This window comes from Musca autumnalis, unplaced genomic scaffold (assembly GCF_047663935.1).
Source record: "Musca autumnalis isolate F117 unplaced genomic scaffold, ASM4766393v1 scaffold_1, whole genome shotgun sequence".
Classification (NCBI taxonomy): domain Eukaryota; kingdom Metazoa; phylum Arthropoda; class Insecta; order Diptera; family Muscidae; genus Musca; species Musca autumnalis.
In genome coordinates, this window is record NW_027411644.1 from 142,566,476 (window position 1) to 142,588,174 (window position 21,699).

The 21,699-nt window shown below is 34.1% G+C and overlaps 1 protein-coding gene and 1 long non-coding RNA gene across 6 annotated transcripts in view; both read right to left on the bottom strand.

Annotated features, from left to right (window-relative positions):
* The window catches only part of tw (Protein O-mannosyl-transferase 2), a 420,790-nt gene extending 407,923 nt beyond the window's left edge, over positions 1-12,867 (bottom strand). Inside the window, exons 1-2 of one of the 4 annotated variants that reach the window (XM_073956337.1) lie at positions 12,702-12,867; positions 12,554-12,637 (exon numbers count right to left, since the gene is read on the bottom strand). In XM_073956337.1, coding sequence (XP_073812438.1) covers positions 12,554-12,637; positions 12,702-12,772 — 155 coding nt within the window. In that variant the 5' untranslated portion in view covers positions 12,773-12,867. Of the gene's footprint in view, positions 1-12,541; positions 12,638-12,701 lie in introns of all 4 variants that reach the window. The other 3 variants (XM_073956329.1, XM_073956348.1, XM_073956360.1) reach the window with 3 other exon arrangements.
* Positions 12,868-19,841: 6,974 nt separating this feature from the next.
* The window catches only part of LOC141387119 (uncharacterized), a 93,520-nt gene continuing 91,662 nt past the window's right edge, over positions 19,842-21,699 (bottom strand). For both annotated transcript variants that reach the window (XR_012408484.1, XR_012408487.1), the window contains exon 6: positions 19,842-20,229. This is a non-coding gene — a long non-coding RNA (uncharacterized lncRNA). The remainder of the gene's footprint in view (positions 20,230-21,699) is intronic.

Genomic DNA, 21,699 nt, shown 5'->3' on the forward strand with positions numbered 1-21,699 from the left:
AACTTTTTTCTTTGCTTACCTTTATACTTCGAGCTGACGATTGATGTTTGGGTATAAAAAGTTTCTTGTTGAAGAAGTTATTGAAAAATAACTTCGGTGGAGAATATCCACAAACAAGAAACAAGGGAACTGATGAGATCCAGTGGCGTGGATCGAAACTATAGTATTCCCTGCCTTACACCTTGGCGAACAATGCCAAATCTTTTCCACTAATAAAATAGTTGTTTTAAAATATTAAAACAACAACAATGGGATTAAGCGAGACTATTTTGAAAAAAACAAAATTGCAAACGCTATCCCAATAAAAAAAAAAACGCCACAATGCTTCAAATTGAAGACACTGGCACGACGTGTGTTGTTTTTGCTGTAAAGCAGACCAACCAAATTTTGGTGTGTGCATTCGTCAAAATTCGACGACACATACAAGTGGAAGAGGTTTGAATTGTTTTCGCAGACACTTTCGTCGGAGTTGTATGAGGTTGCCAAGGAAAAACTTCTCATTGAACTTTTTTCTTTGCTTACCTTTATACTTCGAGCTGACGATTGATGTTTGGGTATAAAAAGTTTCTTGTTGAAGAAGTTATTGAAAAATAACTTCGGTGGAGAATATCCACAAACAAGAAACAAGGGAACTGATGAGATCCAGTGGCGTGGATCGAAACTATAGTATTCCCTGCCTTACCCCTTGGCGAACAATGCCAAATCTTTTCCACTAATAAAATAGTTGTTTTAAAATATTGAAACAACAACAATGGGATTAAGCCAGACTATTTTGAAAAAACAAAATTGCAAACGCTATCCCAATCAGTGTTGTCAGTATTGGGGATTTTTCCCCAAATTGGGGAATTTTTATTTGAAATGGGGAAAAAAATTTCGACTTGGGGAATTGGGAAAATGTTGAGGAAATCTGAAAAATATTTTTGGGGAATTCCTTTTTTGCCTAATTACTTCAGAATATCTTTTAATTTCAGTACGTGAATAGCAGCAGCGCACGCGTGACGCACAAATAACATGCATCATATACTAACTGGTCGCAGCTGTAATAATTTATGAAAGATTTGAAGTGTTATCATGCGGTTCGACGACTGACAGCGTACTAGAACAGTGGGTTGAATTGAAATAACATTTTCCATCATTTCTACTGCTGAAGGGGACTTAACTGCAGATAACCTGATTTTTTAATCCTACAAGTTTGCTTTAATAATACGTGTCAGATAAATTAAAGGGAACTTTGTGCTGCTTTTAAAATTTAAAGTGCGCCCAAAAACAAGAACAATTTGAGAGCAAATTCAAATTAACCAACGCCTTGTAATGCGAACTTTATTCCTCATTTTTTTAAAGTAAAGTATAACAAAAAGGGATTTTAAAGAAAAGATGTAAGAACGGGCCTTAATCTAAGTTTTCAAACCGATGCACATTGCTAAAATGCATTTTTCCCTGTGCACTCGAATATTGAAACCATTTATAAAAAAAGTAAGAAGATATTGAAGAAATAGTGGAATCGATCGAAAACGACTTGGCATATTTACCATCAGGAGACGTGGACATAAGCTTTAATTTTGACTTGTACCTTTTTTGAGTAAGCAATTATTAAAGTTAAACAGACCAGTGCGGAATATCTTAAACGCTTTTAATACAAATGCTGAAACCGATGCCTACAAATATGCAATTTTTAAACTTACAAGCAGTTTTACCCCAATATTTGCAGCAATTCACTGGGTCAACACAATTTTAGCTCTATACAAACCTTTTTGGAACCAGTTGTCAACACAATAATCTCCACTATTGTTTACGAATCGCAATGGAGAAAGTTATCATTCGTAAATTGGAGATGGTATTAAATATGCTTTCCGTTGCAAAAAGTGAAGGCCTGGGTACATAAGCTGCCTCGCCTGCTTACCTTGCGAGGCAGCTTATGTACCCAGGCTTTAATTCGGAAGTGGGAAGAGTCTTCTATTTTGAACCATATTCAGATATAAAATGCAGTACGAGTTACTAGAATAAATAATCAATTTTCTAACAACTCTATTCGTTGTAGAATTTTTGGCCCACCTAAAGAAATGTTACAACTCTTTCATTATACAAATTTATATTAATCCAATGAGACTAATGATTCTGAATCACTTGAAAGTGAAGTTTTGAATATCGTTAATGTAATTCATATATAAATGTATAGAATACTTTACAAGTTTAATGATATAAATTTTAATAGTAAAATAAAACTAATTTTGATTTTTTGTAATTATTTGTTAAAAAAATTTTGGGGATTTTTTTGAGGAAATTCAATAAAATCTGGGGAATTTTGGGGAAAAGTTTTGGACAAGTTGGGGAAAAGAGTCTAAAAAATACTGGCAACGCTGATCCCAATAAAAAAAAGAAAGAAAAAAAAAAACGCCAGAATGCTTCAAATTTTCAATTTGTTTACCATCCTTAGCGCCTCCTGGAAATTCGGAGTTAATGTTTAATCTCTTGAACAACAAGAATTATGGCACACCTTTTTCTAGGAAATTTGGCAGTAGCTCTTTTGGAAGTTTGGATCGAATATTTCTGAAGAAATTGGAATCTTTGCTTTGTTAAGATTTTTGTCGCCTTTTGGCTCTTTATGGCGTTTTGCACCGTTGGATCAAACAATGCCAGCTCAGCAAGTTCAGGACTAAGATACCACAGATTATTAATCATGTTGTTATTTCCTTTTTCTGAAATTTGTGTGTCAATGTTTTCATATTTCAATACATTTTCAATGAGGTCTAGGTCTTGTTTTGATGCTAAACGTATCGTAGAGTCTGAAGAACCATTTGTCCCGAAAACAATCAAGCGTGAATTCAAGAAAATCGTAACTATAAAACAGTCATTGGTGCTGAACCCCTGTAAGGTGTACAGGAACGTTACTAGTATCATTTTGGCAACAGTAGAAGCTATCGGAGAGGATCCTACAAATATAAGATCTCTATAAGCTTCATCCGTGAACAGCGGAGTTTAAACCGTGAAAAATACACGCAACAACTTCAAGGAACGAGGCTATTTGCGTGCACTGGCATGGAAAACTATTACCAGATATTCTCAAAACAGAGAAGAAAAAACCGGTTGCTGTTCTGGTATCACATGGAGGTAAAGAACAACTCCTAGGTATTCCTGAAACTGACAGTAGCTCATGGGAGAAATAAGAACTAGCAGTGTACAGATGCCTAGAATAATGGGGTCTCAACAGCTCAAGCAGATATTAGGTCGAGAACTTCTGTACCACTGTACAAACTTGTTAGAGAGGGAGAGGGAAGCACCTTGCGTTTAAATTGTTCGAGACTGGTTTAATGCCCCTAGAAAGTTTTTTTCTATTTTATTTATTTATTTGGTATCCCACACGACAACAACTGAGTGTTATAAGTGAGAGTTTGGGTTAATGATTTTACTAAACGTATAGTGAACAAGATAATGTTTATATAGATATAATATAGGTTATATTGGGTAAACATTATCAATAGGTTGAAAAGAAATAGAGACAATAGATTGAGTTTAATACAAAAAAACCACTTGAAAATTGTGAGCGACATAGCAAGGAGTCGAGTTCATCACCAAGTTGTCATCAGTACCCAGATGGCTCCAAACCCACATTATGTCAGTCCCTTATGTAAATTTAAATATGTATGAACAAAATGTAAGCGTTTGTCATTGAGGCCATACAATGAATGTACAAATGTCCATCTTTGTAAAAACAAAATTGCATTTGAAAAAGGAAATGTTTGATGGATAGCCATTCCACGGCCGATATGTCTGATGAGTCTCTACAAAAGGTAAACTGGTGGTTGTGTGGGTTCGAATCTTCGGCTTTCCTTTTTCACTTGCAAACATCACCGGTCATTAAGCTCGACTCCAACGTGAAATAAATTAAAATTAAAATAGATATTCGCCCTAATAGACAACATTTTCAAATAAAGTAAAATATATTCGTTTTCATTCCCAAAAATTGATAATATAGGAAGAATTTTTTTTAATAGACTCCATTTTTGCCCTAAGGCCTTTTACGGGACATTGGCTTTATTATCTCGAATTCAGAACACTTACGTACTTTGTTGTTCAGCAAGAAATGTTCTTAACAATGGCCTTTTTTTTTTTTTTTTTTTTATTTTTGCCTTATTAAGGCGAAGGCCATTTATAGTGATATTTAATTAATTCTCTTTCGAGTTGAGCTGTTAGGCCTTTAGAGATACATTGAAAAATTAGGAGTCTACCGAAGTCCCACGCATCCAACCATTACACTACGTTTCACGGGTGGTAAATCCGATCTTCAGGTGTATTAGGATGTTGTTTTTGTGGCAGACGAAGGCAAAGCTTGGTAACTGGTATATATATCGAACTTCATTAGATAAATGTATATGCGAAATTATGTCAGTTAATTGAAACTCCAAACTTTTCCTATAGTCCTGCTTGGTAATCCCATTTTTCAATGTTCACAAATACTATGGTAAGTTTTATTCCTACATCATTAGTAATTGCTCTTCTATATCAGAAGATTTTATTTTTTGATCATCAATTATTGTCTACTAAAGTTTTGACAAGTTGATGGTGGCTTAGAACGCTAAGACGCCGGCAACCTTGACACTCAGTTGTCGGAGACCCAGGTTCGAATCCCAGCCTGGCTCATGCTGAAATTATTTTTTATTTTTGCCTTATTAAGGCGAAGGCCATTTATAGTGATATTTAATTAATTCTCTTTCGAGTTGAGCTGTTAGGCCTTTAGAGATACATTGAAAAATTAGGAGTCTACCGAAGTCCCACGCATTGAACTTTTTTCTTTGCTTACCTTTATACTTCGAGCTGACGATTTATGTTTGGAATAAAAAGTTTCTTGTTGAAGAAGTTATTGAAAAATAACTTCGGTGGAGAATATCCACAAACAAGAAACAAGGGAACTGATGAGATCCAGTGACGTGGATCGAAACTATAGTATTCCCTGCCTTACCCCTTGGCGAACAATGCCAAATCTTTTCCACTAATAAAATAGTTGTTTTAAAATATTAAAACAACAACAATGGGATTAAGCCAGACTATTTTGAAAAAACAAAATTGCAAACGCTATCCCAATAAAAAAAAAACGCCACAATGCTTCAAATTGAAGACACTGGCACGACGTGTGTTGTTTTTGCTGTAAAGCAGACCAACCAAATTTTGGAGTGTGCATTCGTCAAAATTCGACGACACATACAAGTGGAAGAGGTTTGAATTGTTTTCGCAGACACTTTCGTCGGAGTTGTATGAGGTTGCCAAGGAAAAACTTCTCATTGAACTTTTTTCTTTGCTTACCTTTATACTTCGAGCTGACGATTGATGTTTGGGTATAAAAAGTTTCTTGTTGAAGAAGTTATTGAAAAATAACTTCGGTGGAGAATATCCACAAACAAGAAACAAGGGAACTGATGAGATCCAGTGGCGTGGATCGAAACTATAGTATTCCCTGCCTTACCCCTTGGCGAACAATGCCAAATCTTTTCCACTAATAAAATAGTTGTTTTAAAATATTAAAACAACAACAATGGGATTAAGCCAGACTATTTTGAAAAAACAAAATTGCAAAAGCTATCCCAATAAAAAAAAAAAAAAAAAAAAAACGCCACAATGCACTGTGGTTTAGCTTGTATGGGAGAGAGCGACAAAAATATTTCTAATCAAGATATCGATTTGAAAATTTGACCGTAAACTCGTAGTGACTAGAAGATAATTTTTCCCAAAAATCGTCAGTATTGGTCCACTCCTAGGTATAGACCCCCATTACGGTACTTCCAGTTTTTTATTAATTTCAAGATTTTGGCTTTATTTTCGAAGTGAATTCGCTGTAATTGGACATTTTGTGTTCTTTGGTGGTATCAAACATCTTGCGTATGTCTATGGTCTATAAAGTACATGTTTTGGTATATCCCCCGTATAGACGAACCTCCCGTTTTTTATAATTTAACGATTTTGGACATATTTTCCAACTGATTGTGCTGCAATTTGACATTTCGAGTTTGTAATCTGTATAATACATTCTTGTCAAAATTCATCAATATATGTCCACATGTTTGTATAGTCCTATATCATGTTAAACCCCGATATTTGGCATATTAAAGTATTTGGCCTAAATTTCCTACAAAAACGTTTGTAAAAATCATGACATTTTATGAATTTCATTCTTGACAAAGATTAACTGGTAACAAGTATCAACAAAATGAGGCACAGAATATTCTTACTAGGTGGGTTAACATATGGACCAAGGGCGTACCAGATTATATAAGATGTAAACAATGACCTATAGGTCTCAAACAGGGAATATCTGGAAACTAAGATGTTTTATGAAATTTTTTATTCGGGAGGATTGGCATCTATTACTATAAATTGCAATAAATACTAGCTACAGGATATCTCGATTAGAAGAGTTACCAGATAGACTGAAAATGTACCAGGATATATAAACAGTAAACAAGACCACGCCTGTGGTCCTGCTTGCCGATTTAACCATTCTACGTTGTTTATTTTTTTGTGTGGAGCTTAAATCTACGTCAGGTATGCGAATTTGCATGATGTTTATAAATTTTTTTGTTCTCTTGTTCTGTATCCAGATTTTTTAAAATTCCTTTGCAGACATCCCGCAACATCCACCTGAAGGTTTGCCATAATTTCTTCGAATACCGTCTGTCGCATGCTGGCATTGACAAAGTTTTTTGAACACTATATTTCAAAAACATACAAATGTGAAAACACTCATTCATACTGTAATCCTAAAAACATAATTTTTTATAAAATAAGATCGAAACAAAATACAAAACAACAACACCGATTGCTTTAAAACACCCAAAAACCCTTTACTAAACATTCACAAAATTCCATTATACTCAGTATAATGAAAACTGAATACCGTTCGGCAACTGTCGGCAGACGAGATCATTTTTTCCTAATTCTGGACACTTCCACGAACATTTAAATAAAAATAACGTGAGGATGCGAGAGGATCCAAGGTACTAAAAGTCTATTTCTTTTCACAATATTAAATAAAAACCACTCACAATAATACATTTCAAAAGGGATAAATTTTACTACAAAATAAAGATACAATTTTATGATGTTATCAATTTAAAATAATAAAAATACCATCAACTTTATCTTCCATTTCTTACTATAGTAATTTTACACATTACGTTTTTATGATATCACTAGCAACTTGTCACTACGTTAAAGGAAATTTCAATGTCTCAATTTCTTCAAATGGAAATGCTAACTTCTGTGGCTCTGCTTTCGCTAGTATCGTTAGAAGTTGTAAAAAGAAAGCCGGATTACTAAAATTTGATGTGTCTACGATAGATTTGAATAGTTACAATCATAATTTGTAGACATCGATTTTTGTATTTTTGTCGCTGGCTGGGACCACAGTGCAATGCATCAAATTTTCAATTTGTTTACCATCCTTAGCGCCTCCTGGAAATTCGGAGTTAATGTTTAATCTCTTGAACAAGAATTATGGCACACATTTTCTAGGAAATTTGGCAGTAGCTCTTTTGGAAGTTTGGATCGAATATTTCTGAAGAAATTGGAATCTTTGCTTTGTTAAGATTTTTGTCGCCTTTTGGCTCTTTATGGCGTTTTGCACCGTTGGATCAAACAATGCCAGCTCAGCAAGTTCAGGACTAAGATACCACAGATTATTAATCATGTTGTTATTTCCTTTTTCTGAAATTTGTGTGTCAATGTTTTCATATTTCAATACATTTTCAATGAGGTCTAGGTCTTGTTTTGATGCTAAACGTATCGTAGAGTCTGAAGAACCATTTGTCCCGAAAACAATCAAGCGTGAATTCAAGAAAATCGTAACTATAAAACATTCATTGGTGCTGAACCCCTGTAAGGTGTACAGGAAAGTTACTAGTATCATTTTGGCAACAGTAGAAGCTATCGGAGAGGATCCTACAAATATAAGATCTCTATAAGCTTCATCCGTGAACAGCGGAGTTTAAACCGTGAAAAATACACGCAACAACTTCAAGGAACGAGGCTATTTGCGTGCACTGGCATGGAAAACTATTACCAGATATTCTCAAAACAGAGAAGAAAAAACCGGTTGCTGTTCTGGTATCACATGGAGGTAAAGAACAACTCCTAGGCATTCCTGAAACTGACAGTAGCTCATGGGAGAAACAAGAACTAGCAGTGTACAGATGCCTAGAATAATGGGGTCTCAACAGCTCAAGCAGATATTAGGTCGAGAACTTCTGTACCACTGTACAAACTTGTTAGAGAGGGAGAGGGAAGCACCTTGCGTTTAAATCGTTCGAGACTGGTTTAATGCCCCTAGAATGTTTTTTCTATTTTATTTATTTATTTGGTATCCCACACGACAACAACTGAGTGTTATAAGTGAGAGTTTGGGTTAATGATTTTACTAAACGTATAATGAACAAGATAATGTTTATATAGATATAATATAGGTTATATTGGGTAAACATTATCAATAGGTTGAAAAGAAATAGAGACAATAGATTGAGTTTAATACAAAAAAACCACTTGAAAATTGTGAGCGACATAGCAAGGAGTCGAGTTCATCACCAAGTTGTCATCAGTACCCAGATGGCTCCAAACCCACATTATGTCAGTCCCTTATGTAAATTTAAATATGTATGAACAAAATGTAAGCGTTTGTCATTGAGGCCATACAATGAATGTACAAATGTCCATCTTTGTAAAAACAAAATTGCATTTGAAAAAGGAAATGTTTGATGGATAGCCATTCCACGGCCGATATGTCTGATGAGTCTCTACAAAAGGTGAAACTGGTGGTTGTGTGGCTTCGAATCTTCGGCTTTCCTTTTTCACTTGCAAACATCACCGGTCATTAAGCTCGACTCCAACGTGAAATAAATTAAAATTAAAATAGATATTCGCCCTAATAGACAACATTTTCAAATAAAGTAAAACATATTCGTTTTCATTCCCAAAAATTGATAATATAGGAAGAATTTTTTTTAATAGACTCCATTTTTGCCCTAAGGCCTTTTACGGGACATTGGCTTTATTATCTCGAATTCAGAACACTTACGTACTTTGTTGTTCAGCAAGAAATGTTAAGAACAGAATGGCCTTTGATTGAACGCATAATACGGGCAAATAGCTTTAACCGTTCCACATAGATGGGTCGTCGAAGTCGCCAAATAGCAAAAAAATTGGATTTTCATAACTTCGAGGCCCCAGTAGCACGTTTTAACATATTCCAATTGTGCTCAAACTTAGGCAATCTTAAAATCTAACAATACTAAAGGTTTAGGCGGCTCCCCGGCTAAAAAAATCCGAGATCGATTTGATCCTTCGAGTTAAAACCAGCCCAATGCTACAAATGAAGACAAAGAAAATATTGAATTTTACATAAAACGTTTGATATTTTATCAAATTTTATGTTTTTACATACATAGTTTAATAATAAAAAAAAATGGTATTACGATACCATATTTTTATACCCTACTCCACACTGTCGTAAATGGTCTCAATAACATAATAATCTGCTGAAAAAATCGACGTTAAACGGTTAACAGTCTTAGTTTAGAACACTGTTATGTATTTTTGATGATTTTTCCAACTTTAAATGACAATTTTTACAACTTTTATGACGATTTCCGATCAAAATCTGTTTGCATATTTTGCATATTTTTTGCATATTTTGCATATTTTGTGCATATGCAAAATAAATACGAAATATGACCCTGCCATTGAATTTAGATTTCTTTGAAACGAATTTTGGTCCAATCAGAATCTTCGTATCTTTAATATTAAAAAATATGCAAATATGCAAAATCCGATGTCTATTCATCTCTATTGGATCGATGGAATGGTTTCAAATTCTGATGAAAAGATCGGATCTTTCACGACTTCCTTTGCTTGGGTACAAATGCTGATGAAAAGATCGGATCTTTCACGACGTCCTTTGCATTGGTTCAAATGCTAATGAAAAGGTAGGATCTTTCACGACTTCGTTTGAACCAATGCTAAAGATGTCATGAAATCACGTCATCGCATGGAACCCCTTCCTTCAAATTTTGCTGGGAATAATTGCAAAAAGAATGAATGTGCAATAAAATCGTGCGATTTTCGAATTTAGGGTTTTTATGACTTTTATGGTATGTGGACATGTAGATCCATAATTTTTGATCATAAATTCATTTTTGTGTGTGTAACATTGACAGTATATTCAGAAAAGAGAAAGTCCGGTAAACGGTTTCGGAAAATATGCTACATTTGGTCTATTCCAATTATAATAATGGTAAATCCGAAAGAGAAATCCTTAAAGTCACCTTTCGTAAGCAGACAAGTGTATACAACATCATTTACCACACGGAGAAAGAAGCCAGCCTGAAACTGAAGTCGTTACTTGGCAGACCCAAAATAGTAACCACACGAATTGGCAGGAAAACGATTAAAAAAATGAACGAAAAAGCCCAAAGCAGCACCAGAAATTGATTTTTTTAATTAAAAATGATTTTGGAGTAAGCGTGTCACATGGAAAAGTGCTTCATAATAACAAGCACTCATCACGAGTGACTAGGTAAGAAACATTGCCCTCCCAGCACAATATATAGAAACAATTCAGACTTGTTACAGACAACTTTTCACGCCATCTTTAGTATCGGCATGTCGTTATATTTTCTAATGAGACTAAAATTATGCTGTACTATCATGATGGGTTTCAAAAAGTGTTGCGAAACCCCCATGGAAAACAAAAAATTAATACATACCGTAAAGATCGGAAAACTGTCATTTATGGTATGGAGTTGTATACCAAGCAGTGACGTTGGTAACATCCAGAAAGATTTTGGAGGAAACAATGAGAGAGGAAGTATATTTAGATGTTTCAAAACGTGATGTAACCAAAAGCGTAAATAAATTTAGGCCAGTTGGCCCTGAAAATTCAAAAAAATGTCAATATAAGCACGACCAAGACAACGCCCCTAAGCATAAATCTAATTTATGTAGGACTTGGTTGTTATATAACTGTACCAAAGTCATTTACACTCCCTTCCAATGTCTAGATATTAACCCCATCGACAGTTCATGGGAACAACTGAAGGAAATAGTCAAGAATAGGCCACCCACTAACCTGGGGGACTAAATAGAATGAAATAAAGAAGAATGACAAAAAATACGATTGGAATGTGACAATACGAAACTGATTTATTAAATTCAGATACGTTTACAAGCTGTTTTTGATGCCAAAGGTAGGCATACGGATATTAGAACCAACTTTTCGAAAAATACCGTAAAAGACTGAAAGGATTTTGAATTGTGCAATACTTTAGTTGACAGTGCAAATAATGTGTTTTCATTTTTGTTAATTTTAAGAAAATGTTTAGTGAAATTTAGCTACTTTTTTATTTTATTATATTAATAAACATTTGTAAGAATTACCTATACTGTTAACAAAAATATTAAAATTGGTATTTATTTATACCAAAAAAATGATGTTTTATTTTAAATTTTGTAATAATTTTGGTTTTGCAATAATTAAGTTGACTAACTGTATATTAGGTCAGTTTATTAGGTCGGTACGATAACTTCGCAAGTGAAAAGTACTTGCAAGTACTCAGCAAGTTCTCAGTAACGTCTCTCCAACAATTTTACTCTCTCGAAGCTAAAAATTTGAAGATTGTTATCGAACAGCAATTTGGAAAAACATGCAAGAAGTCAGGTGATTTGAAGAAGTTGGCGGAAAAGATTAAATAAATGGAACAAGTTGAGTTGACGCACTATGCTCAAAATTTTTTTATTTTTAAATTGTATTTTTTTAAGTTGCCGGCCTTCGGCCTGGGATTTAAAACTTTCTCCTATGGACAGGTGCAAATCTAGGGCACGGGAACAACTTTTTTTTAAATTTAAACTTTTTTGTTATCAGCTGGCCTTTAACAAAGGAATTTTTGGAACTTCAAAGGCCCATATCTCTGGAAGTATGGACTTCCGCAACAAATGTTATATATATTTGTGATCAGGGTGAAGAGATCTACCTGCGATAAAAATTTCATTTCGACCCGAGCATTGTTCGCCAGCTCGTCTTATGCCAAATAAATAAATAACAAAATAAAAAAGAAGTCACCACAAACTACAAAATAAGTTATTTTATTTACATTATCGTTTCCCATAATTTATTTAATAATTTTTCCCTTTTTATTTCTATTTATTTTAATAACCAAACGTTTATGTTTTTTGCCAAGAAGTCCGCCACAAAATATTCGAATTTAAATCAGCTGATCAAACTTGCAAATTCTTTTTTTTTTTTTTTTGAAATCTAAGCGATTCCCTAGCAATCAGGGAAGTATATAGCGATCCTCAGGATACAAAACGCCAGGTTGACCGTCCAAACGTCTCTAAATCTTGCAAATTCTTACAAGAAAAATTTTCATTGCAAAAACTTGTAAACAAAACTCTCTCACTATTGTCTCCAAATTCGCTCTCTCTTTTACTTTACAAGTTTGTTATCGAACAGCATTTTGTAAAAGTTTGTGCAAATTTGTACAAACTTTTGGGTCATCGTACATACCTATTAACTTACCAAACATGATCAGGCTCAGTAACTTTATAATATCTTGTACACAAAGTTAGAACAACAACTGTCGAAAATATCAACCACCACGACCTTCATTAAATAAAATTAGGAAATTACATATTATGAGATAATCTGCAAAATCAATAAAACTTACGTTTTAGGCGCATGTAATACATTATCCGAATTTGTTTTTAATTTTAAGTTAGCACCAGAAGATTTTTCCATTCCAGAACTAATTTAGTATCGTATATTAGTGTGGTTGTTTAGTTCACGAACGAAGTAGTTTAATCGAACTATTCATTGGAAAGAGCGTAGAAACTAAGTCAGTCGATATATTTCAATATACATATGGTCTGTTCCTTTACTTTTGAAAGTGGTAAAACCGGCAAAAGTAGCAAAAGTTGTAAACTGCTCGCATATGAATTGTATGGTCTATGAAGTAAAGGAACGCTTTTCGAGTAAAAAGTGGTAAAACTTGAAGATTCTTGCACGTAAAGGAACAGAGCTATAGTTCACTAAACTACGATCAGTAGAGCTGGCAAACAATCGATGATATTATCGATACTTTATTTTAAAAGTCAATAGGTCTGTACCATGGTGGAATAATAAGGTGTAACGCCAAAAACAACCAGTTGTCAAAATGCGTGAATAAAATCACATATAAAATGTAAACAAGCAATTCACAGTAATGCATAGTAGTAGTAGTAGATTTATTCGAGACTTCTTTCTTTTATAATACAGTGAATTGATAACATTGGTATGATATACATTAAGAACTATTATAGCCCGTTTAGACTATACCCTTATACGATGATTAAGGGCATTATCTCGATTTAAGTGCTTAATCCACCGAAATCCACCCTGATTTACCATACAAAATTAAATCAACTCAAAACTTGGATTTGTTTTAAATCAAATGTTAAATCGAAATATTTTGATATACAACACTGCTTTTTGCTCCTAAAAATGCAACTATTGCAGTCTGTACCAAAATTGGCAACTATGTTCATGTGTCGTTTATTTACTAGGGTTATGACTTTTTGACTTTTTTTATCAAAAATGATTTCCTGTAGCGAGAGTGAATGAACTTTTGCCTATTAAAAATTTGTTCCAAAATTTTTTTCCTGTTGCACCCATAAATTACATTTTGCCTATTAATAACCAACATAATTTTTATTCCATTTTAATATTGAAAAAGGTCCCGCACAAAGCACTTTCAATTTATGTTATACATGGAACAAGATCTATTTAACAGGTCACGTAAGTAGCACAAATACAACTCTGTTTTTGCTAAAAATTCTTCAATATGTCAAAACGTTTGTTTACGTTTTCATACAATTTATTCACAATAACAAAAAAAAAATTGACAGATTGAAACCAATCATCTGGTCATTTTACGCCACCTTATTATTTCATCATGACATGGAATAAAGCTACATATATATGATATAAAATGATATATATGTAATAATATTACGATAAAATTGGTGAGAAACAAAAGCTTATGTCATTCTGGATATGTCCTGTGGCTTTTGTTTTGATTTTATTTATGTGCTTAAAGTGACTCCAAATTTTTTTTCCAAAAAAGCTCGTCTATAAAAACTTTAAAAGCTTTTTGTGCGTGAGCTTTTTTCTATCGAATCACCTTGTAATTAAGATTTTATCTGATCTTATGCAAAAGCTCATCAAAATATGACACAGGGATGTGAGGTTGTAAACAAGTCATAACCCTATTATTTACATTTTTCAAATAACTGTAAACACAAACACACAAAGCCAAACAGAAGCGGTAAAATAGAAAAAATATTAAATAAAAATAAAATGGATGTAGCTTTAATTTAATATAAATTGTAAACAACATATTTAATAGCAATTTGTCAGATTATTTTTTGCATTATTCCATTCCATTTTTAATTTTCAAGCAATTGTTTTTGCAAATTCGCGTATGTATACGTAAACAAAAATCAGCTGACTGGCATCTTATATCATTTTAGACTAGTCTAAACAACTAGGATTTGAAAGTTGGATTTAGAAATCGAGTCGATTTAAAATGACTAGTCTAAACGGGCTATTAAGTCTTATTCTAACCACAGTGGTAAGTAACTCTTATGTTACACGCTAAAACTTTCATACGAAACTTTCCCATTATTTTGGCGTTCATAGATCGAGTTCCATACAAAAGTAATTTTATGAAATTACTGTAATGGGGAACTCGACCTAAGAACGCCAAAATAATGGGAAAGTTTCGTATGAAAGTTTCAGCGTGTAACATAAGAGTAAGGCGCGACCCAGCAAAAAGTTTGCATCCGCGGAAGCAGTTAAATCACTAGAACAATTGCCGCTGGAGTACATCTTTTCCTATGAATTTTACAAGAGAGCGCGCAGGTAGGATGCACTCCATTTTGCTTCCACAGCACACAGCTAGGATGCACTCCATTTTCGATCCAAATCACAGCCTTTGATGTAGTGTTTTGGATTGAATTCAGTCTAAAGATGCTATAAAATGCAAGCCATTGCAAATATCCCAAAATAAATAAAATACGTTGCTTATTCGTGTAAACAAGAATATAAACTTTATTACACTAATACAAATTATAAAAACTCTCCATTAAATTTGATCATAACTGAGTTTACTTGCTCTGCTTTTTGTGACACCGCAACTGATATTGCTTCATCTTCCAAATGGTTTTTCATTTTTCCTCCAACTCTAGTTCAGATTTCAAAAAAATCTAACTCCACTTCAAAAATAATTTGCGTCTCGTGAATTACAGCAATGTTCGTATCTTCAGTTTGTATATCTTTATTTTTTTTTAAAAAAAAATTCTTTTAATTTTAGACACTCTTTCTTGTGTTCAGAAAAAAAGACTGCGACTTTAGGGATCAAAAAATTGGCTTGCTTGGCTAGGGATCTTTAAGCGAGTGCTTCCAAAATATATCGAGCGGAGTGCATTTTCGTAACTCCGTGTGGATGGCATCGAAAGATGTATTGAAATCATAACTCTGCATTACACTACTTCCAAACATTGTTGCTGGGTACGTGCATGTAAATGACAGCTGATATACAACATAAGGAGAAAATGAATGAGAGAAAAGGCTTGCTCCCGGCCTTTACTGTAACGAACAGAGCATTCTTGTCTGTTTATAAACAACTTAAAACTAGATAACACTTAGAACCATGGTACAATAATAAAAGCTCTGTTCCTTTACGTGCAAGAATCTTGAAGTTTTACCACTTTTTACTCGAAAAGCGTTCCTTTACTTCAGACACCATGCTAGTCATATGGGAGCAGTTTACAACTTTTACCACTTTTGCCGGTTTTACCATTTTCAAAAGTAAAGGAACACACCAAAAGTTACAACGGCAAAAACAGCTGATTATCGCATTAGTTGTCAAAAAGCATTATTGTGAATAAAATTACATACATAAGGTAAACAAGCAATTCACAGTAATGCGTTATTTTGACGTTTGGAGTGGTAAATGGCCCGATTATTCCCAGCAAAAAAGTTTGGAAGTAGTGCAATGCAGAGTTATGATTTCAATACATCTTTCGATACAGTCCACACGGAGTTATGAAAATGCACTGCGCTCGATACATTTTGGAATCACTCGCCTAAAGATCCCTAGCCAACCAAGCCAATTTTTTGATCCCTACAGTCGCAGTCTTTTTTCTGAACACAAGAAAGAGTGTTAAAATTCTAAGAATTTGTTTTATAAAAAATAAAGAAATACAAACTAAAGTTATGAGCATTGCTGTAATTCACGAGACGCAAATTATTTTTGAAGTGGAGTTGGAATTTGTTTTGTTTTTTGTTGAAGTTCAATCTCATTTTCGATTGTTTGAGTGGAGTATTCCCCCATTGGCTCAACTTCATTTATTACCCTCTATTACAGAGAGTAATACGGCGTTTATATTATAGTTTTTTGCAGGGTTAACCTTCTTTATGAGGATTTGTTTGAAGTATATACAATGGAAATGACATTTGAAACCCAGACCCACTGGGTTAACCTTGTTATATATAAACGGCCTATAATGTTTTTCAAAACGAACTGACAGTGTTGCAAAATTTTACTGATCGCTACCAATGGGGGAATACTCCACTCAAACAATCGAAAATGAGATTGAACTTCAACAAAAAACAAAACAAACAAAAAACAGCCGAGGCATGGGCGAATTGGAGCTTTGTTAAAAACAAAAAAACAAAATTCCAATAAACAACCTCACAGGCAACTGTGTTGGTGTTCTTTTCAACTCACAGAATTCGAAGAATTCTTAGTTGATACGTGCTGACATGTTGCAAAATATTTTGATTTTGGTGTTTCTTTGGAAAAGCCGAAAAGTGAGTGTGATTCTCATTCATATGGGAATACTAGACACTTAAAGAGTTCGGTTTTTCGCTAAAAAAGGCATCATTTCAAAAACTGAGAAGCCAATTGATAATTCCCTTCGCCGGGATGAAATCATGATATTAGTAGCGATCAGTAAAATTTTGCAACACTGTCAGTTCGTTTTGAAAAACATTACTCTCTGTAATAGAGGGTAATAAATGAAGTTGAGCCAATGGGGGAATACTCCACTCAAACAATCGAAAATGAGATTGAACTTCAACAAAAAACAAAACAAACAAAAAACAGCCGAGGCACGGGCGAATTGGAGCTTTGTTAAAAACAAAAAAACAAAATTCCAATAAACAACCTCACAGGCAACTGTGTTGGTGTTCTTTTCAACTCACAGAATTCGAAGAATTCTTAGTTGATACGTGCTGACATGTTGCAAAATATTTTGATTTTGGTGTTTCTTTGGAAAAGCCGAAAAGTGAGTGTGATTCTCATTCATATGGGAATACTAGACACTTAAAGAGTTCGGTTTTTCGCTAAAAAAGGCATAATTTCAAAAACTGAGAAGCCAATTGATAATTCCCTTCGCCGGGATGAAATCATGATATTGGTAGCGATCAGTAAAATTTTGCAACACTGTCAGTTCGTTTTGAAAAACATTACTCTCTGTAATAGAGGGTAATAAATGAAGTTGAGCCAATGGGGGAATACTCCACTCAAACAATCGAAAATGAGATTGAACTTCAACAAAAAACAAAACAAACAAAAAACAGCCGAGGAACGGGCGAATTGGAGCTTTGTTAAAAACAAAAAAACAAAATTCCAATAAACAACCTCACAGGCAACTGTGTTGGTGTTCTTTTCAACTCACAGAATTCGAAGAATTCTTAGTTGATACGTGCTGACATGTTGCAAAATATTTTGATTTTGGTGTTTCTTTGGAAAAGCCGAAAAGTGAGTGTGATTCTCATTCATATGGGAATACTAGACACTTAAAGAGTTCGGTTTTTCGCTAAAAAAAGGCATCATTTCAAAAACTGAGAAGCCAATTGATAATTTCCTTCGCCGGGATGAAATCATGTTATTGGTAGCGATCAGTAAAATTTTGCAACACTGACAGTTCGTTTTGAAAAACATTACTCTCTGTAATAGAGGGTAATAAATGAAGTTGAGCCAATGGGGGCATACTCCACTCAAACAATCGAAAATGAGATTGAACTTCAACAAAAAAACAAAACAAACAAAAAACAGCCGAGGCACGGGCGAATTGGAGCTTTGTTAACAAAAAACAAAAATCCAATAAACAACCTCACAGGCAACTGTGTTGGTGTTCTTTTCAACTCACAGAATTCGAAGAATTCTTAGTTGATACGTGCTGACATGTTGCAAAATATTTTGATTTTGGTGTTTCTTTGGAAAAGCCGAAAAGTGAGTGTGATTCTCATTCATATGGGAATACTAGACACTTAAAGAGTTCGTTTTTTCGCTAAAAAAGGCATCATTTCAAAAACTGAGAAGCCAATTGATAATTCCCTTCGCCGGGATGAAATCATGATATTGGTAGCGATCAGTAAAATTTTGCAACACTGTCAGTTCGTTCTGAAAAACATTACTCTCTGTAATAGAGGGTAATAAATGAAGTTGAGCCAATGGGGAAATACTCCACTCAAACAATCAAAAAAAAGTGGAGTTGGAATTTTTTTGGAAATCTGAACTGAAGTAGGACGAAAAATGAAAAACCATTTGGATGATGAAGCAATATCAATTTCGATGTCATAAAAAGCAGAGTAGATGAAGTAAACTTAGTTACGATCAAATTTAATGGAGAGTTTTTATAATTTGCGTTAATGTAATAAAGTTAATAATCTTGTTTTACACGAATAAACAATGTATTTTATTTATTTTGGGATATTTGCAATGGCTTGCATTTTATAACATCTTTAGACTGCATTTAAATTCAATCCAAAACACTACATCAAATGCTGTGATTTGAATCGAAAATGGAGTGCGTCCTAGCTGTGTGCCGTGGAAGCAAAATGGAGTGCATCCTAGCTGCGCGCTCTCTTGTAAAATTCATAGGTGAATTCATAGGAAAAGATGTACTCCAGAGGCAATTGTTCTAGTGATTTAACTGCATCCGCGGATGCAAACTTTTTGCTAGGTTGTTATCGATGTAACACCTTCTTATTCCGCCATGCTTAGAACTAATCAATAAGAATCTGTTATTACAGTGACACAGAGTGTTTAAAATTAAATAAACAAAATAAATGAAAATATCACAGATAATTATTTGATAAAGCGAATGTTCAGGTATTGAACGTTTGTTTTGAATAGTTAAAAGGTACGATAAGATTGAATATAGTACATATTTTTATATATGTATTTAAAATCAGCCTCTGTTTTTTCCAGGTTCTGTTCGTTGGTAAAATTGAGGCATGGAATAATGATCTAATCCATAGTCGATTACTTCATTGATGATTCCTATGGGAGATAGGTTGTTGCGGGCCTCAATAGAAATTTATATTTTTTAATGTTTTTTTAACTTTTTGGATGACAGCATTAATAACCTGAATGCACCAGCCGACAATAAAGAAATAAACCGGATACAGTTTGCTGGTAGCACTGGTGATTGAGAAAATAGCGTTGCCAGTAGCAATCATTCATAGGTTAGTGAACAAGTAACGCAACCTAAGAAATACAACCCGGCCTCATATAGGGCTTTATAGTTGAAAATGACCAACAAAGGCCAATAAATGTAAGAAAATGGGAAAACAAAGAAAAAGAGGGAAATTCAGCGTCGTTTTCCTCCATATAAAAGCACAGAAGTCGGCAAAGAAAGCTTCTTTTACAAAGTGGTGCCGGTAATATAAACCGTAAAGGTGATATAAGTAGCCGTTGAGATCAATAAACTAAAAAAAAAAAAAACAACCAACCAAAAACCCATTGAAACAACAATAATTTTGCTTTGTTTGAAGACATTGAAGTCTACTTTTTATTTATGTTCTGGGCGTTATTAATATTCGTAAGTGTTAATGACAAATTGTGTAGCGTCTGTAATTCTATAGTTGCATTTTGTGTTTTATTTTATTTGAAGTGTACGCCAAACTGTAAAAGCCAGACGTTCACTGACCTCCTCAGCTGTTATCAAGGAGGGGGTCAGCATTTAATTATTGATGAGAAAAAGCGAGGCAAAAATTTTAATCGAAGAGCGGAAGATGTCATTTCACAAAACGCTTGACTTATTGAATTGATGACCATGCCAATATATAGCCGCTTGATGAGTGTCAAACGACTGATGTTTCTTTTGAATTTGCGAGTAATGCACCCAAAAGCAACGGCCATGCACCTGTAAAAGAGAAAAGAAATCAACTATGAGAAAATTTTGCTAAGTACAACAAAAAAATACTAAACAAAGAAAAAAATATAATTATTGAAAACTAACAAAAACTAGGTTAAGTTGTGTTGTCCTAAATGTTGTCAAGATATTAAAATTTTAAAAAGACTATTTAATTGTGAGGAAAGTTAACGCCAAGTTTTAAAAGTGAGTGTAGGGTTGCCCTTTTTTAGCGTTTATTCGAGAGATATTTAATTGTTTTTTTTTTATGGGAGTCAACATTTGAATAAGTCCCAAGAAACCGCTAACAGAGCTCTTTTAGGCAGGTCTAAGAGTAATATTTGTCGGCCCTGGTTGGCCTCGAAAGGTAACTAATATAAACGTAAGGAAGGTGATCTGAGTATTGACTCAAAAGAAAGAGGAAGTTATATAATTGGTGTTAGTTTTTCAAATTAATGTTTGTTTGTTAGATTTAAGTATGAAAGACTTTATAATAAATATTTCCTATGTTTAAATGTAAAAGAATATGATGTGCTAATTGTTTTGTAAAGGGGGGATAACAAAAGGTAAATTGTGAAGTAGGTGTGTGTGGGAAACGGGGCCTTTCTGAAAGATATGAAAACAAAGGATTGAAGGGTCAAGGTTGGGCGGGCTATGAGTGGGTGCAAATGTCATCAAGCACCTTTGTCACGGGGTATTTTGTGTTTGTTGTTTGTTTTTGTGTATGTCTCTGTGTTCACTCCCTTTTATTGTGCATTCCCTTAGGCTGATGGTTTCAGGGTTGGAACCGCCTTGAGAGCAGCTCCCCTGAGTTAGTTGGACCCTCCACCACAGTGCCGCACAAGCGAGAATGTAACAAGGTATGCTGAATCCGACCAAGAGATAAACTTTTCTGAATTGTATATATCTTTCATAAGATCGTTTTCGTGAAATTCCAGTTTGTCAGCAAACTTCTTCATGTGGTGCAATACATAAGAGTAAAAGGGCTGAACTTCAGCCGACTCGTAAATGCAATTGGTGGAGTATTTTTTTAACTCTGTTTACGTAGTGTTTGTTGACAAACTTGCGTTCAAAAATTTTCAAATCTTTAGCTACTATAGGAGATATAGTGAACCAGATTGGAAATCCGTAGACTAAGAGAGATCTGATAGTCACCCTATATAAAAGCTTTGTTCCTTTACTTTTTTAATGGTTAGGGTGGTAAAAGAGAAAAATTTCAAAATTGCTCTCTCATGAACATTTTTACCAGAAAAGTATAGGAACGGAAAAATGGTAGATGTGGCAGCAATGTCAAAAAGAAACATACAAAAATCAATTTTCGTCTTTTATTTCACAGTTTTTCATTTAGTTTTGTCAGCGTTCGACTCAAAAGTCGAAAAATCAGTTCTGCCATTTTTTACCTGCAGAAATTTTGCTGGTAGTCTGTGGTAGAAGAGAAAGCCATTTTCGCTCTCTCTCCACTCTCTTAAAAATTGCTTCCAG